The following is an 18744-nucleotide window of genomic DNA, read 5'->3' on the forward strand; positions in this document are numbered from 1 at the left end:
TTCATCATAAACTTTACTTATTCTGTACTGAACTACAGCACATGCAACTCGCATGCCTAACACAGGACGGGTATAAATATAAGAACTAATGTGTGCAGAACAAAAAATATAATTACACAGGCGAAGCCAGGAATCATGTACAAGAAAGCAGCAGTTCAACAGGGGCCGGGCCTTGCAGCCTAGCGTCAGCGAACCAATTTACAGGGGTGGTTGGTTACCTAGGCTGCAAGAGCGTGCAGAAGAATCCTCGACGGTATCTGCAAGCTCGTTTCCAGAAGATGCCTTGGACAGAGCTTCCACAAAATTGCAGCCTTTGGTGACGTTAGTGCTTCAGAAGGACCGCGGTCTGAGAAAATCACTTTCAAGTATCGCAGTAAGAACGCTTTCCCTCCGTTTAGCTTTGGTCATTTTGGCGATTGGGCTTTGGCTAGTATCACTTAGCAGATTGTACTGCCGTTTTTTGCCTGGCAAGTACTCTCTCAAACTCGGCACAAGCTTCAGGCGAGTCTTCTTCGCTGGGTGGCACCAACTGCCAGAAGAGTGGCAGATATGCCTCCCATTCGCTCAGAATTTTAGCGCCTTTTGTGCTGCCTGTTTTTTCCTATAAAAGCGACATCCAAAGTATAAGAACATGGGTAATGGCCAACCTTGGCACAAAACTTTCAAAGAGTGCACTAGACTTACAACATAGGCCTCAATCAAGCCCTTGAGCTGCATCTGCCCAGCGGGAGCATTCACTCTCTGCATCTTGACAATCTCCTTGTTTACCTAGTAAAACACTTGCACGTTATGATCTTGAGATTTGAATCCAAGGCTTTCACTAGATGTGCATGCTACAGGGCAGCTGAAGGTATAGCTACAGATTCCAAATTTGCATACCTTCGGGACTAGAGTATCATCTTCATCTAACATGTAGGCTAGGCCACCGGTCATTCCGGCTGCAACGTTTCTTCCAACTCTGTGGATTGAGAAATATATATCAGGACAAGAAGGGTAATACACGAAGTAGGGAAAATGCAGACTGTGTACTTACTTGCCGAGTACAACTACACATCCACCGGTCATGTACTCGCAGCAATGATCTCCTGTGCCCTCAACCACTGCTTGCCCAAGAGAATTCCGAACTGCAAATCTTTCTCCTGTCTTGCCTCTCACAAATACTTGACCACCCGTAGCTCCATACAGACAAGTGTTCCCAACTATAGCAGCATCCTCAGGAACAAATCCTGTATCATCTACAGGAACTACAACCAGCTCTCCACCAGCCATACCCTGTGAAAATGAAATAGAAGGCATTATAAAGCTGCTTGTCAGACAGTATTTTCAGTCCAGTTGAGTATTTAGTACCTTTCCCACATAATCGTTGGCCTCTCCTACTAGGCGAACATTCATGCCAGGTGTCAGAAAACAACCAAAGGACTGCCCTGCACTTCCGGTGAACCTGAAATGTTTGAAATTGTTTATTTCCTATCTTCTCATAATAAAAGTTAAAGGGCACAGAATTATGCAGACAAGAAAGTAGTTGACATACGTAATGTTCAGCTGGCCTGCAAAGCCTGTATCTCCGTACTTCTTAGCAATGGCACCCGCTACACGGCCGCAAACAGCCCTATCAACATTATAAATTGGATATGTCTTTGAAACCTCTTTCTCATTCTCAATTGCATCGGATACCTGCAAAATGCCATTATATAATTTAAGTAATGCTGCATACAGCAGAGCTTGGTTCCTAGCAACTATGCATTTCACTTTAAGGCCACAATATCTATTGATCAACGTCACAGTTCTTTGTTCCTGAGCAAAAAAAATATTGGGTGTACACAAATCTGCTCAGGAGGACAGTTGTTAATCGACGTAACTAAGAAAAGCTATCAAAAACATTACCTCGGGATCTGCAAGGATTGTCTCATCAAGAACAGGGCCATTAGAGTGGACGTCCTGGCTCCTTATCTGAGAGCTGCTCCATTTGGGTAATCCAGCATTCTGAAACGAGAACACCGATAAATATAACAAGATAGGCATGAAATGCCAATAACTCAAATGAGAATAGCTATCAACTCCATACCATTAATAGGTATGCAAGATCAATGTGCTGCGTTTTCACCAAAGAGATATGCTTTGGCTTAAGTAAATCTGTCCGCCCAATTATATCATCCAGCTTCTCATAACCCAACTGGGCTAATGTGGCTCGTACCTGGAACAGAAGCATGAGTACTTGAAATATGAGTCATGGTTACTCCAAAAATATGCATGACCAAATTTGCAAATCAAGCACAGAAAGAGGTTAACAGAAAAGGCACTAGTAATGTGAGTGATGCCATACCTCCTCTGCAACAAAGAGGAAGTAATTCACAAGATCACCAGGAACACCAGGGAACCTAGCGCGTAGCTCTTCTCTCTGCAGGAGCATAGAATGTAAGGTATAGCCAAGCAGGACAAATAAAAAAATCAATTCTGCTGCTACTACCTGACTAGCAACTCCAACTGGGCAATTGTTTGTGTGGCAAATGCGTGCCATGACACATCCAGTAGCTATCATAGCTACAGAACCAAAGCCATATTCATCAGCACCCATGGCAGCAGCCAAAAGGACATCTAGGCCACTCCTGAATCCGCCATCCACCCTAAGTACCACCCTCTCTCTCAATCCATTTTGTATGAGTGTCTGAAGGAAGCTAACTAGGCTTAGAACAAAGAAAGTGATTTGGTATTAAAAGAAACTGATTATATCAAGCAATTAAATGTAGAAAACCTGGTGTGTTTCCGTAAGACCAAGTTCCCAAGGACCCCCAGCATGCTTGATTGAGCTAATTGGGCTAGCTCCAGTTCCACCATCATGCCCTGATATCTGTATAATAAAATGGCATATTAGATCACCAAAATATGTATACTGAACCTCTAGTTCACCCATGAGTACAGTAGACTTTGGATGAAACCACTCACAACAAATTAAATAAGATTTCATAGCATGGTTTCTCTCAATGATGTAACAACCAACAGGTTTAGTGTGCTCATCCAATTCATTAAACTAAATCGGCCTCTTCATAAGTCATTGCTTACCTTATGGTGTCTGTGTGTGCAACAAACATTTCTATATTTCTGGAATTTTTGTGTTCTGGGAAATTTTACTAGATTTCTGGGATTTCCCCCCCAAAAAAACTACAGATTATTGCATATAATTCACTAAAAAGTGATGTCTGTCTGTTACAGGACAAGTGCCACTATAGCAATGTCTAACAACTGGCTATCCACAGGGAGCGAGAAATTCATATTTCATTAAAAAATGAACTACAATAGGAAGGTCTATCATCGTGAACATCAGACAGCAAATGTCACTATCTGCAGCATGAAATAGCAAAAGGCGGTTTAAGCAGCCTCATGAGGGCCAACTTAGCAGATAACACCATACAGCAAAAGGTTAAGGGTACAAAAAAATGTAAAATAACACTAAACCACAGAAGCATAGCCACTTATGGGATACAGATCCACGTACAATAATGGTATGAGCTAAATCAACGAGTTATTAAAATTTTGATGTTTAATCTACCTGAATTACGTCTGCATTTGCCTTAGATACTCCAGAGGCTACAGTTCCAATTCCTGCTTCAGCTACAAGCTTTACCGACACCTTCGCTTTAGGATTGATCTGCCCAGTCAAATATGAATTAAATATTTGATTAGTACCAATAAATGGATTTCCTTCTCAAAGAAATCAATAATTAAACAGCACTGCTAGTTGATATATAGGCAGCTTAAGGACTCTAATTCTCATGTGACACACATAATTTATTTTGAAGCTAACATATAAGGCAGCTTAAGGACTCTAATTCTTATGTGACACACATAAAACTTAATTTAAAACTAGCAGTTTTCCCTTAGCACCAACATTACTAGTTGATATTGTAGAAGTAGTTGTGCAAAACAAACCTGATGTAGATCAAAAATTAGCTGCGCCAGATCCTCAATAGAATAGATGTCATGGTGTGGTGGTGGGGATATGAGAGGAACACCAGGTTTGGAGTTTCTCAACCGAGCTATGTATGCACTGACTTTTTTCCCAGGAAGTTGACCCCCTTCACCAGGCTTAGCCCCTTGTGCAATCTTTATCTCAATTTGTTCAGCATTAACTAAAAATGTTGGTGTAACACCAAAACGTCCAGATGCAACCTGTGAAAGGATAGTACATATGAGAACCAACTCAAATATATGAACCCACTGGATAGTGGATATAGTGTACCTTTGATTCATCAGCACATAAATAAAGAGGTGGACAATATGCGTCTACGTATTTGATACTACAGTGCAGATGAAAGTACCAAAACATGCTTCTACTTCTTTCCTTTTTCAGAAAAGCAGGAAACATGATAATAAAGAAAATTTGGATATGCTGCCACTGCAGAGTTTCACGTTTGAGAATGCTGACTACCATATGACACTAGCACCCGCACATAACTAGCACTGATAGACCTCCAATTCCTTCTGGAAACAGATACCTCCAGGGCAGAAGTGCAGGTGCCGAATTCCATTCAGTTACAGTAGCAAACCAGTAAACACCTTCTAGTGATGTAGTGATAGAAGATTTTTGATGTTCAACCCCCAAGGTAATCTTGGCCTGAAAAGACTCGTACTGGCCCCATTTTACAGGAAAACAAGCATATTCAACAGTGTGAATTTCCCCGTATTCTAAAGGAGAATTGGCTAGATACATAACTTAATCTCGAATAAGGTTGGGCTTGTTCACAGCATTGGTTTTCAAAGTGCTCTTTTTAACCATGCTATCATAACAAAATTGAGTGGAATCCTACTCAGTATTTACTGAAGAATTGATAATGTAGCCATTACGAGAGTGTGGTGTCTCCCAGTGATAATTAGAGGAACCCATAATCATGGCTTTGAGAATAGAAGCGTAATCTGCATCAAAATTATACTCCCTCCGTTCCAAATTACTCGTCGCAGAAATGGATGTATCTAGAACTAAAATACATCTAGATACATCCATACTTGCGACAAGTAATTCGGAACGGAGGGAGTATATAATAGCCAAGGTAAAGTGCAAAAATAAAGCAGTTGATGCTGCACCTGCTTAATGGCACTTGTGGCGGTGTCCCCGTTCTGAAGACCTTTTAGATGAGGGAGTGTCGCAGAATACCCATCAACAACATCTGTAAGGGGACTCCAGCGGATTGGGTCCTGCAAAAGTAAGCAAGTCCATAAGCAGCTCTATGTTGCAGTTTCCACTGGAGCTGCTTCACATAACTAAATAGCTTTATTCTTCTAATGGATAGTTATAGGACCCACCTCACCACCTTCTCCTGAATTAGATTTCCCACCTATCCTATTCATTGCAATGGCAATAGCTTCGTGTGTTTCTCTAGAAATAGCACCCAAGGACATTCCACCTGTGCAAAAACGCTCAACGATAGAGGTTGCAGGCTCAACTTTGCCAATAGGAATAGGCGTCCGTTCACTCTTTAGTTCTACAAGATCTCGAAGAACCTGCAGCGTAGAAGATATGGTAAACCAAAGGTGATAACGAAAAATTCTACAGGTTGCCCACCTGCTAAGTGACGATAAGCACCACTAACATTGACAGGACGGCTTGCAAGATGTTGTTGGTAGATGGTGTATGCATTATCACTTTTTTCACGAATCGCTTTGTGCAGCAGCTTTGACATCTCAGGATTATTTGCATGAAATTCACCTATTCAGGGAGCAAAAGGCACCATGTTATTTCAGCAATAAACAGTAAGATAACATTGCACTGCATATGATCTGACAAATTTATTAAAATGCAACTCCTTCAGCAACAAGTGTAACTTTAGGGAGGAGTCAGGAGGTATTGTCAGTATTCATTATATGGACATATCTTAGTACCTATCACGCTAAAAAAGGTAAATGGATTTAGCTATCACGTTAAGATATAAGCATTTTTGTATCCCTGGTTGGCTAGGACAAGTCCAAACATTGCAATAGTACACCCGTGAAAAACAAGACCCAGAACACCAAGGGCCTCTCCAGTACACCTCCTTTTCAACAAAACAAATTAACTAGAGACGAGAGGATCCATGAAGACACTTTGCTATTGGTGAATCGAAAGTAGAACTCAAGAGGAACATAGATTTCTCAATTAGTTGTGACCTTTGTATGTGTTGATTGCACGTACAATTTGCCGCAACCAGATCTCAGGTCGTTAATTGGTGTCATTTTAATTAAAAACTCATATTGGATTAAAATTGGCAGAACACAGGCACCCAACTCACAAAACCTAACTTTTTGTTACAGCTGATGAAAGAGATACTACCTCCAGGTCTGGATTGGATGAATCCGAAGTTTTCCAGCCTCTTTGCGGTATCTTCTGAGAAAGCCCTCACCCAGAATGATAGTGTTTCTCGACCCAGCTTTACAAGAAAAGGATAGAATAAAGAAATGGAGAATTATCAGTAGGTAACAGTCTCAAAAGAAATAACAAGGTACATGAACCAACTCAGGTGTTAATCTATTTAAACACTCTTCTAGACAGACGATGTACCAGGTCAACAAGAATATCAACACCAAAAAGAAAGGTGTTGCATGACTATATGCATAATTGTGAATTACCTCATTAAGGGTGAGTCCTCCAATTTTCGATACACTCCCACAGAACGCAAGGTCGACAACTTCTTGGCCAAGACCATATATTTCAAAGATCTGAGCTCCACAGTAACTATCCAAAAGATGTGGACCCATTAAACAATTGCAGAAGTACTTCAACATACTGGCACCATTATTAAATTACACTGGATGGCAAAGATAAGACAAACCTTGAGAGCAAGGATATGCCCATTTTTGAGAGTATCTTGAGCAGGCCAGATTTTACTGCCTGCAAAACATAAACCAATTAATAACAGATGTAAAACGGAACACAAAGATCACACTTGAACGATCAACTACAGCATTAATGCACAAATGTACTCCCTCCGTCCCAAAATAAGTGACTCAACTTTGTAAAGTTAGTGCAAAGTTGAGTCACTTATTTTGGGACGGAGGGAGTAGTACTGAGTCCAACTATGTTCACACAGGTAGGGGCAGCAGCACAACTACATGCAACAAACTAGTCAAAACTCACAACTTACAAGCCATAGAAATCATACCTTGATAAAGTTTCTTTGAGCCTGCTCGATGGTCACTGTGGGCATCTTGCCATTTCGCATCAAATTGACAGTTTTGTTGCTCAGCCTCCATTGCCGGCATGTTTCCAATGCCAGATATGGGCATATAGCACTAATGTGCAACATAAGAATGAATATTAGTAAATCTAGCGACTGACACAACATTGTAACTTGAGAACTAAATAGTTCCTGGAGAATGTGCACAGCTGAATATAAGTTCTAACTACAAGTTGCTGAAGAACCAAAGAAATGATTGGATCTTCAAGAAAACCCTCCCAACAAATAGGTTCTAATTTGCTAATTTAAACTGGAACGAAGTCCAATTCCTCTACCTATTGTGGCTGCTTCATCTAACTGAATTATTTTTATCCTTTCTTCCTCTAACTCGGTACTTCTTTTGGATGATGATTCAGATATTTCAGTAAGGCTTAGTACGAGGACTCAAGTTGTCTTATGTTCTAATTCATTCTGCAAGTCCAAACTGCATGCCCAGTTTCCAGAGGACATCGACTGCTGATTCACAATTATCGTTTATACGCCAATTGTCGAAGGAAATATTAGCCAAGTGGCTATGGGGCACTGGCTTGAAAAGGGAATTTGTTTCTTCTGGAAAAAACCTGAATCAGTTTGATGTTTTATCAAATACTTCAGTTGATAATTTATTTCGATGCTACTCCCAGAAGATTTGCTATGTGATCCTAGAATAGGATAGTATTGGATATCTGAAGACAGAAATCATAAATATATATTGCAAAAAGTTGACATGCAAAGACATAAGCAGCCAAAAGTGGTGAATGACATTAGTCCACCTTGATTGCATTGTATGTATTCAACAGTCATGCTAGTTTAATAATCATGTTCATAAACTAACACAGAGTGGGAGTTTATATATTCATCTATGCTGGATCAGAATGTCAAGTGAAGCGAACATAAGTAATGATCTAGCTGTTACTAAACAAATCTTCTTCAAAATATAAGTCATACCTGGCTCCATATCCTATCAAACAGGCAAACTGATGGGTGCTGAAACACTGAGCAGTGTCAGCAACAATTGAAGCTGACATGCGGAGGCCATTCTGAATCAAATGCTGGTGGATGGCACCAACAGCTAAAAGTATTGGGACAGCAGGCCGTGTTGGTTCCTGCATTATACATTCATTTAATTGCAATACAGGAAGTGTGTAATTCTATCTCCATAGTGTATTGCATCGCACAAGAGAGATTCTGAAGTTGACAAAAAAAATAATGGCTTCATAACCTAGCACTAGATCGTGATGTTTTCAAGTAACTGTATGTCAGGAAAAGTAATGTCTGTATTTTCTGGTCACAAGACCAAATAGTTTAAAGGTGGAAATCATATTACTAGATATGGCAGGCAATGTTAGACAGCCGGTCAGACATTTGACAAGAAGCGAAGGGCTATTCATGAAGCAAGCTGGATATTTCAATGAAACTTCAAAGATAGAGAAAGCCATTATGAGGTGAAGAGGACACGGATAATGGTGTCACCAACAAGAAGCTACCATGTACATCCACATGCATCAATCATTATAGGCATATCATATTGATGCGCGGGTGTCTTATATTATTTTGCACAATTATGTGTACATAAATTGTGACAATAAAGACATTCTGATATCCAAGTGTCCAGTTTGGTATAAATTAAGTTTCTTAGGTTAATTTTTGGATAAACTGCAAAAGACAGGACTTGAACTCGAAACCGTAGGTTCCGATACCATGTTAAGATTCATGCACTAGCCAACACAACCAAACTAGGACAGGTCGCGCGTTAAGCGCCGCTGTAGTCCAGCCCTTCAAATTATATAGATTGGTACTATCATATATTGTGAATAGTGCTCCTGGTGGATGCATAATTAGACAAAGGTAGCCCATGACTAGTAACTAACTGACACTAATCGAGGTACCAGTAGATCATTTTGTATGGTGCACCATAGATGTAGATAGTAAGTATACATGTATTTGGATCTGGTACACTTCGACAAATCAGTATTGCCCATTATGGAGCGAAGTAAAAAAATAATTTAAGTTCAAACCAAGCACATTCACTGCTTCTTACCCATTGAAAAAGAAAAGTGAACAAGAATATGAAAGCTACTTAAAATATAGTTCGAGTCTATAAACAAGAAGCATAAAGATTGCTGTAAATATCTGTGTGAACACATTAAGAAGTCGGAAGCTACTCACAAGTGCTTCAGAACGATCGGAAAGCACAAGAAGTTGAGATCCACTCCGCACAGCAGCATCAGCTTCTTCACAAAGAGCCTTAATTGCATTCTCAAGGGAACCATCTAGACCTTTACGGATATTGAAGTATGTTGAGAGTACTTTGGGCTTTAATTTTGGGTCCTTCAATAGTGATTCTAGTTCACCTTCATTCAGGACAGGACTTGATAGGGTAACCTGAGAAGTCAATAAGATGATATCAAAATATTGCCCCAAGAATACAGGTCAAATCATTACCTTCAAAACTAACTAACCTGGTCAGCATTTTCAGGGCCAACCTCCAAGATGTTGCCTCGTTTACCAATGTTAACTTCAAGAGACATGACTAAACCTTCTCTGAGTGGATCAATTGCAGGATTTGTGACCTAGAAATTGAATGAGATACATTCATAAGACAAAGCTGACATGACTTTGATTAATAAGATAATTTGTAAATGAGGACCCATTACTGATGTGAAGCCACGGTGCACCTGCACACTGTTCATGCAGGCCCAGCTGGTGCAGTATTAATTGGCAAGTAGAGATCACACTAATTAGTTCCCTTGTTTGTTCAGTTTACTTCCTTATTGATAGTATCATATATTGTACTCAGATTTACACCTCCATATAGATATAAACCGTCTAAGGTATGTTTCTATGAAGATGGAGATTAATTCTTAGGGTTAAAATCAAGCCATCCCTATAATTGAATGGATTGAAGATTGGATGGAATTAATTATTACTTCAAAATAACCTTGAAATGTGACTACGGAGATGTGATTTTCCCAACTAACTGTACTGTGGATAAGAATTTTTTGCCAAGGACTGTCAATACCGTGCAAGTATTTAAGGGTAATAGAGGAAGTTTCATAACCTAGATTTTTTAACACTATTACTGAAATGTTGAGGATTTACTGACCTGTGCAAATCGCTGCTTGAAATAATCAAAGAGCATGTGTGGCTTTTGTGACAACACGGCTAATGGAATGTCATCGCCCATGCAAAATGTTGGCTCCTTCCCTTGTGAAGCCATTGTTTCAATTACCATTTGCACATCTTCACTGGAATAACCAAATGCCCTAAAAAATATAATAACATTAAATTAAACATCAGATCTGACTGACCATCTAATATCTCTAATTCTTACAATGTCTGAAACAACGACATAGGTAAGTTGTAGACATGGAGCACACGTTAAAATCAGCCACATTCTTTGGCAGTATATTTCTGGGCATGACATGATCAAAAGTAACATTTTTGGGGTTTATCTTCTGAAATCTGAAAAAAAGAAGTAATGCCCTATACTTCTGTATCAAGCTAGGTTTACTTCAGACATTCCATAATGTAATCTGTGGAAATCTTTTTGATGGATACAATATGTTGACCCAAATGATTTTATGTATATAGTTTAAAAAGGTTTACATAACACAGAAAGAGCAAAAGGCATTGCAATATACCATCACTGAAATAGTCAGCCACAAGTCCACAACCTTCTCAACATAAGCATCAGGCATATTGCCAGACATACATACATACTCCCTCCGTTCCAAAATAGATGACTCAACTTTGTACTAACTTTAGTACACAAAGTTGAGTCATCTATTTTGGAACGGAGGAAGTACTCCCTCCATTCTGAATTACTTGTCTTGGATTTGTCTAGATACGGATGTATCTAGACTTATTTTAGTGCTAGATACCTCCATATCTAGACAAATCTAAGACAAGTAATTCGGAACGGAGGGAGTACATGCTAACTCTTGGAACAAACATAAGCAAATAAGTACAAGGGGAAAAGTAAAGAGGAGTTCAATAGAGCAATATTTCATGGTTCTTACTGCTGATGTCTCAGAATTGTTTCATTGTCCATGACAGGAGAGGATTGGAAGTTGACAGGCTTTATTGAACGTGTACTTTCTTGCAGCCAAGTTCCATAGGGTTTTGCTGAAGCCACATTCTTCTTCACTTCTGTATTTTCAAGGACCTGGGATGACTCGTGAGGTTTAGAATCTACATTTTATAAGACTCTGATGATCAAAGGCGAGACAAGGAAAAGATTGTTTTATTCTATTCTAACCTGACCAGTCTCTAGGTCAACTGTTATCATCATTCCAGGACCCAATCTTCCTTTCATTACTACCTTCGACTCATCCATCGGTATAACACCAACCTGTAGATTTTCATTAATACAGCTAGTCAGTTGGTGAGAATCCTACAAAGTAATACTTGCCAAACTCTTGTAGAACATTTGAGAATGTTTCCACACAACAACAGAAAAACATTTGAGAATGCGATCCAAGGTTACTTCGTCAATTATTAGCATGTAGTTAAATGACATGCTTTTAAAATAACCAGATCAGATTCAACTACCCAAGAGATGGTAAAGGCATTACTAGAGTATAAATTCACATCTAATAAGCTAGACTAGTCAAATTACAACCATAAGAAGCATCATGTATGACAACTAACAGTTTTATCTTTTACTCTCTGAGTATACGCATCAGCAGAACAAAGGATCTCATGTGAGGGGAGTTTATTCAAGACAAAGCGAGCATAAAAAAATAACTTCCAATCTTGGTACTGTGTACTCTCTAGTAGGATGAAAGTACTGCACAATATGAGAGAACAAGCTGAGAAGTGTAACCCAAGAATACGTTAAAATGCCAAGTTATTGCTACATGCCTACATCCAAGTCAAGTCTTGCAACGCAAAAAACAGACTGATAAAAAAGTAATTCTAATCTTGGTACTGCGTATACTCTCTAGTAGGATGAAAGTACTACACAATATGAGAGAGCAAGCTGAGAAGTGTAGCCCAAAAATACGCTAAAATGTCAAGTTATTACTACATGCCTACATCCAAGTCAAGTCTTGGAACGCAAAAAACAGATTGATATATCTAACTCTACTCAAACAAAGGTTTACATGATCTGTCACCGTAGAATGAATTTGTAGCCACAAAGGCAAGAACAGAAACCCATATAAGATCATTGAAGCTTGCTGGCACAAATGCATGAGCGACATAGCATTCAAATAGCAACCAAACACTAACAAGTAACTTCATAATTTGTCCTAATCACCTAGTGTAGCTGTGAGACCTGACACTTCAACAAATAGGCACAATACTTACTGAATATTACATTAAGTTTAGCTTGTGACATCTGAACTCTGCGATTTGGTATAGAAGGATGTCAGTATATCTGCAATAAGTTATTGGCAGATAAACCAAATGCTCCAATTTCAGAATTTCAAAATGGACACTTCACTAATGTGTGATATAAAATCGCTCTACCATAACATTGTAACCAAACAGAAATTTCAGACAGTAGAAGAAGTAACTTGAACCTACCTCAGATGCAACATAAACAAAACCATCTGATGTTTTCCAATAGCGTGCTGGGCGCAGCCCATTTCGATCAAGGCATGCCCCTACCGTCCTTCCGTCACTACATAGAGGTATGCAAAAGAGAATATATTAATCTAGCCCACTCTGTTGCAAGAAATTACTCAGTTGGGAAAAAGCAGCATTTGGATATCTTATGCTTTGAATAACACGGCACGGAGGAAAAATTACAGCTATTTTCCCTACTCTGTTTGACGACAAATACATGTTTGGAAACTTCTCTGTCAGAGGTTTCAACTTCTACAACTAATATTGTCCACAACTTCTGATGCTAGCACATACCCATCTCTGTGTTCAGATTCTCTCTCTTTGCAATTAAACACCTATTTGCCATATCTTTTAGTTCCTGCAGTTAGGTATATACTAGCTCCCTTCCCCAATACATGCCATAAGCACACAAATTTGGCTCCTAATTGCAGGTCAAACTGTGAATGTGTTAAATAAAGGATTAAAGGCTACACGTACTTAAGCCTAAAAAACTAGCTATGACTCCAAGATAAGTTTGGGCCATTGTTTCCTTGTATTCCCCTAACATTAGCCCATTTCTGATGTCACTTATTACAATGGAGTAGACTAACATACCATCCCAAGAATAACAAGTAACCCCATGAAAGGGAGTAATGTGGTCTTTCCTATATGTGCCCTGGTTGTTTTGCAAAACTTCTAAATGACGGCTATTCAGAAACAGAGGGACAAAGTGAGAAGGAAGCAAAACCTGCTAATGCATGAAATGACTTTAACCAAACTAGTAAAGAAACTGTCTTTGCATCAGAAAATAAAGATAGTAAAAAATATAATACGGCAAATCACAGATCGACGAGATATTACCTAAACAAAAGTAAAGCAGGCCCATCCCAAGCCTCCATTTGACCTTTGTAGTATTCATAGAAGTCAATTACCTAATACACAAACCAAGAGAAGCTTCAATTGGACACAATTGTTTGCATAAGTTAATATGGAAGGGAATTCATGCATGCCCACAATATATGTTCACTAATGCATCCCATACCTCCGGGTATTTTACTGATAATGTCGGATGGTTCTTGTATGCCTCGGGGACGAGCATCATCATAGCTTCAGCAGGACTTCTACCACTTCTTAACAGTAACTGGTGCAAGAAAGGATGTGATGACTCAACAAATACACACCAGTAATTAAGGTTGAAATACATACTCGAAATAAAGGCAGGGGTGCTTAATGCACATTGAGAATAGCATATATGATTTGTTATACACAGTGAAAACAGATATGTCACATTGCCACTTAGCAACAACTGCATGTTTCTAGCATTAATACGAGTAGTCAAAGTACCACTTCGCTATCCAAAATTTCAAAAGTTTTGCTTCAAAATAACATAAATGTTGCATGTATGTTTGAAATTTATGAAACTACTTATCTTTTAGTTCAGTTCATCTCTTTAAATCAAGGTGCAAAAGGTAGTCAAGTTAAAGTAACAGCTTATTCAGTACCCATTAAAGCCAAATTGTTAATCTCTTGTAACAGCTTGGCAGATGTCTGAGTTATGTGTCGTTAAGCATGTTCAACAGAGCCCAGAAGGCCTTGGAATATTCTAGTAGTGACAAGTATGCAAAATCGTGTGAATGGCGCGGTTGTACAGACAAGAAGCAAAAGAAATGCATGCTTTATGTTACGATATTAATGAGCGGTGTGCAGTCTCGTACTTCAGCAGCACTGTCAAGGTTTGCTGAATCGGATGCTTTAGGGTCACCAAATGGGCGTAGTTCATTCTCACGGCCTCGCCATACAGGAGATTGTATTGTGGCTTCCCTTGATCGCATCCAGTTCAAGTTTCCCTGCAAAGAAAAGGAACGCTATGAGTAATGCCCAAAGGATGTCTAGTTTTCAGTATCAAACAAATGGCGAGCATCAAGGAAGACACTAAACAATAATGTAAGATACAGGGAGTAAAGATTAACAGTAAGTTGAAGAAGTTAATGTAAACCTGTATCGTGTTAATCTCTCCATTGTGTCCAAGCAACCTCATTGGTTGTGCAAGAGGCCATCTAGGGCTTGTATTGGTACTGAATCTTCGATGATATATGGCAAAAGGAGATTTGTACAGTTCATTCTTAAGGTCCAAATAGAACTGCCCAAGAACCTCAGATCGAAGCATTCCCTTGTAAATGATAGTTCTACTTGACAAAGAGCAGAAATATAGTTCGTCTGCCCAACTAGCAGATTTTGTAGCCCTCTCTATCAGCTTTCGGCAGATGTATAATTCTCTCTCTATGTCATCAGCGTCATCTTCTTTCGCAATTCTCACAAATATCTGGAGTATATTAGGCATTGTTTCTTTTGCATTGGGGCCTACCACTGATAGATTGAAAGGAACCGGTCTCCAGCCAAGAACCTCAAGGCCTTCATCTGTAAAAACCTTCTCAACAGCTGCAAAATGAATAGACTCTTAGGAAGCTATGTGTGTTGTGGTACAAGTAGAGCTGAAAAAACACATGTGTAATCTGACTGCCAATACAAAATAATAAATTTCCTTTTGGAAAGTTCTTATACCAAGGGCATAAACTTTTCCTGCAAAAGAACTTTCCAAGCGTAGGTTTCAAGCACCACGATGGCATGGCAACCAAAGTATGGCAGCATTACGAGTCCGAAGAGATCGGAGTCAGATTTACTAGGACATGCATCGCCAAGCAGAAATCGCTGACCATATAAAATTAGGAAGTGTCGTACTTTAAAGACAAGATCCCAGCAAAAGAGAAAGACAAGAAATGATCCACAATGGGGACGAAGCATGGTGCTAAAGCATCAAAATCATTACCAGCTTTTGCTTCTGCCATGGAATTCTCGTTTTGTGGAAGGAAGACCATGCCTACACCTGTATGTGTTCTTTCAAAAGGAGCAAGCCCTTCCTTGCTGGCCCAGTCATCAAACAAGTCCCATGGTATACCGCTCATCAATCCTGCCCCATCACCAGAGTCGTTGTCGGATCCACAGCCACCACGGTGCTCCATACACCCAAGAGCTGTAAGAGCATCACGGACAACGTTGAACGAAGGCTCATTACTCAAGTTTGCGACAAACCCAACACCACAAGCTCCACGTTCTGCTAAGATGTCGTTTAAATCCGCAGCCTGGCAAAAAAAGGAATTCCTAATGTCAGATATAAAGCACAGCACATATGGTTTGTTATTACTCATAACTGTCACAGCTCACAGGTCACAGCCCATTCAAACGCATTCCAGAACGGAAATGGAAAACTAGTACTAGTACGTTGCAAATTCTCCACCTATGCATCACACAATGTCGTACTCCTGGAACTTGGTCGTGATTAGTACCTACCACCACAGCTGTCACCTAACCTTTCATAACCACACACTTGTTTATTGCACCTGCATTTGCTGTGTTTTGTGCACTTGCTGCGCTTTGTACTATAAAAATCCCATGAAAGGAACGCCACATAACAAAAGCGATAGTATGCAAGTGCATCATCATGAGCTAGAGACCTAATAAAACAAGCACATGCAGTGAACTTTGGAGTCAACACATAGAACCTTATCGTCCGATACAGAAATCAGGAGATACCTGGGTCTCCTGAATCCTGATCTCCCCCATATCTCCCAACGCGAAAATTTGGCAACCGTATAGCTATCAGAAGCATATTACAGCGCAAATAAATAAAAGAACCATGATCCGTCAAAACAAGCCATGGCCCGTGACTTCGTAAATAAACCAATCTAACAATCGCACCAAACAATCCGAACCTACAAAAACCCCAACCCCCGAAACCAAACCCAATCGCGAAACGAGCACTTGGTCGGCAGGTGGGGGAGCAGAGCGAGCCATACCTCCTGCGCGGGCTTCTGAGGCGCCCGGCGGCGCGGCAGGTCGAGCACGGCGCGGGCGGAGACGGCCCAGCTCCGGCGCGTGGCCGCGAGCGCGGGCGTGCGGGCCCCCCTGGCGCGGAGCCTGCGGGCGGCGGCGCGGCCCGCGAGGAGCAGCGGCGCGGCGCGCGGGAGCGGGAGCAGCGGCGGCGGCGGCGCCACCGCGCGCGGGAGCGTGGCGGCCATGATCCGGTCAGGTCGCGCGCGAGTCGTCCCTCCTCCCCACCTACCGGAAGTCTAGCTAAACAGCACCGCCACCACCAGTCCACCACCACCACCACCACACGCGGCTGCGGGGGCGCGCGGCAGCGCGATAGATATAGGAGGGGCCGGCGCTCGCGTGGTGGGGAGGAAATGCGGAAGCGGACAAGGCCGGGATCGTGTGGAAGAGGAGAGGATAGGGCGCGGGGGGGCGGGGAGGCGAGGGGGAGAGGGGTGGGTGGCTGATGGGGGTGCTGCGGTGGGGAGGAGAGGAGAGGAGTAGTAGTTTATAGACGGCGACGAACGAGCGCGGCCCGGCTTGCTTGCTGCTGCAGCTGCGCCTCTCGGGCGCACGGAGAGGCAGCGACAGGCAGAGGCAGGGAACCGCGACCGAGCGAGCGAGCGGGCGAGCGGGGGCGGATGGATCAGGAAAGGGGCCGCCGAGTGAACGGGAGGGCGAGGAGGGTGGCCGCGGTTGGGTTTGTGTGGTTTTTAAAACAGGGGTGGGGCTTGCGGCGGCTTTTGGTGGGGCTCTGCAGGATTGGGGAGGGTGCGCAGGTGGCTGGCTGCGATTTTGGACTGGGGTTTAGGGGTTTTGACGTTTTGCGTCGGGGCGATTATTGGAGCGTGGGCATCTTCTCTTCTCTTCTCTCTCCTCAAGAAAAGGATTATTGGAGGGGGCAGTCAGCAGTGGACCGCAGCGTGATTCATGTGTGCTGGTCATAGGAGAGATCCAAACATGGCACAAAGTACTGGGGGTGGGGCATGGCATGTTTTGTGTTTGCTCACTTTGTTTGGTCATTTTGGGGCAGTTGAATGAGGAGTGCGTTTGTCGTGTTTTTAGCTGATGCATATGTAAACATGCTATGGTTTGTTTATGTGTTTATTATTGTGTGTAAATATGTTATGTCTTGTTTGTCTTTATTGTGTTTTTAACGAATGCATATGTAAATACGTTATGGCTTGCTTTTAGGAATCAAATGAACATTGTACATGTGTGATCGACGCATTGTACAGGTTTTTTTGCCACGGTCAAATGTACCCCGCACCAACCATTCCATGCGCACACATTAACATGGAGCGTGTGTTGCCTCGCTTGATGCGCTCTTTGTATATTTAAAATGTTGTTGGCAAAATGGAACCTTCGCTAAGCATAGGACCTAGAGTAGTGCTATGCGAACGACATGCGACATGATACCTGCACAATGGTAGAATTCAGCCGGTCATGTGTAGAACTGAAAGGGCAGTGACCGTGTAACATCCCAAAATTTCAATTTGGAATGTTATACAAAAGACCATCATTGCATATCATATTTTATTGCATTTGATTGATCCTAGAAATTTCACGCAACTCAAGGACCCTCGGAGAGAGTTGGGGATTTCGTTATTTTCATATTTGAGTTTTCTCAAATTTTGAAAATAGGATCATTTGATTTTATTTATTTTATCTTCAATTATTTCTACTATAAAAATTATGAGAGTGTGAATAAAATGACTTTCCCAAAATATAGAAATATTGGGGATTTAATAAAAAATCAAATAAGATTTTTTTGGTTTTATTTGCTATTTTGTTTGAATATAGAAAAAATTGCACGTTTTCAAAAATTGCATTTAGGGCCAAGGAAATGTTCATCATGTTCTAAATATTTTATTTAGACGATGAAAATTTGTTTTGCCATTTCTAGAATTTTATTTATTTATCTAGATTTTTTTAGTCGCAGCGAAATTGTTTAAAAAAAGAGACCCCGCGCCCGACTAGGCCAAGGGCCCAGCCGAGCAGGCCGGCCCAGCTAGCCGCCGCCGGCTCCCGCCGGGTCGGGACAGGAGTCCCGACCACCGCCGTCGCCCGAGTCCGGGGAGGACCCGCCTCCCGAGGCCGACCCCTCCCCCAAGTCGCCGCCTCCCCCCCCCTTTAT

General features: G+C 41.3%; 1 protein-coding gene across 2 annotated transcripts; it reads right to left on the minus strand.

Moving 5' to 3' along the window:
• LOC123187649 (ferredoxin-dependent glutamate synthase, chloroplastic) lies at positions 1-17258 on the minus strand. Of its 2 annotated transcripts, XM_044599569.1 has the most exons (33): positions 16592-17256; positions 15565-15877; positions 14734-15176; positions 14453-14584; positions 13780-13878; positions 13599-13669; positions 12717-12813; positions 11446-11538; positions 11207-11352; positions 10291-10450; positions 9647-9757; positions 9354-9569; positions 8133-8290; positions 7131-7260; positions 6801-6859; positions 6598-6703; positions 6302-6398; positions 5586-5701; positions 5299-5496; positions 5080-5190; positions 3928-4167; positions 3548-3646; positions 2753-2848; positions 2468-2665; positions 2324-2398; positions 2066-2194; positions 1885-1983; positions 1532-1674; positions 1348-1441; positions 1034-1272; positions 880-958; positions 685-768; positions 1-601 (listed from the first exon to the last, which is right to left on the minus strand). In XM_044599569.1, exons 1-33 carry the CDS (start codon positions 16811-16813, stop codon positions 434-436), a joined length of 4821 nt encoding a protein of 1606 aa, XP_044455504.1. In that variant the 5' UTR covers positions 16814-17256; the 3' UTR covers positions 1-433. The 2 variants fall into 2 exon arrangements, with proteins under 2 accessions (XP_044455504.1, XP_044455503.1); XM_044599568.1 differs by having other exon boundaries at positions 2324-2665; positions 16592-17258.
• Between the last annotated feature and the right edge of the window lie 1486 nt (positions 17259-18744).

The sequence above is a fragment of the Triticum aestivum genome, chromosome 2A (assembly GCF_018294505.1).
Source record: "Triticum aestivum cultivar Chinese Spring chromosome 2A, IWGSC CS RefSeq v2.1, whole genome shotgun sequence".
Taxonomy (NCBI): Eukaryota; Viridiplantae; Streptophyta; class Magnoliopsida; order Poales; family Poaceae; genus Triticum; species Triticum aestivum.

Coding starts and splice junctions, on each gene's coding strand:
- LOC123187649 (XM_044599568.1), bottom strand. CDS start 16,813: ATGGCCGCCACGCTCCCGCGCGCGGTGGCGCCGCCGCCGCCGCTGCTC. Junction 8,291..9,353: donor CCGATCGTTCTGAAGCACTT/GTGAGTAGCTTC, acceptor TGTATAATGCAG/GAACCAACACGGCCTGCTGT. Junction 6,399..6,597: donor GAGGACTCACCCTTAATGAG/GTAATTCACAAT, acceptor TTTCTTGTAAAG/CTGGGTCGAGAAACACTATC.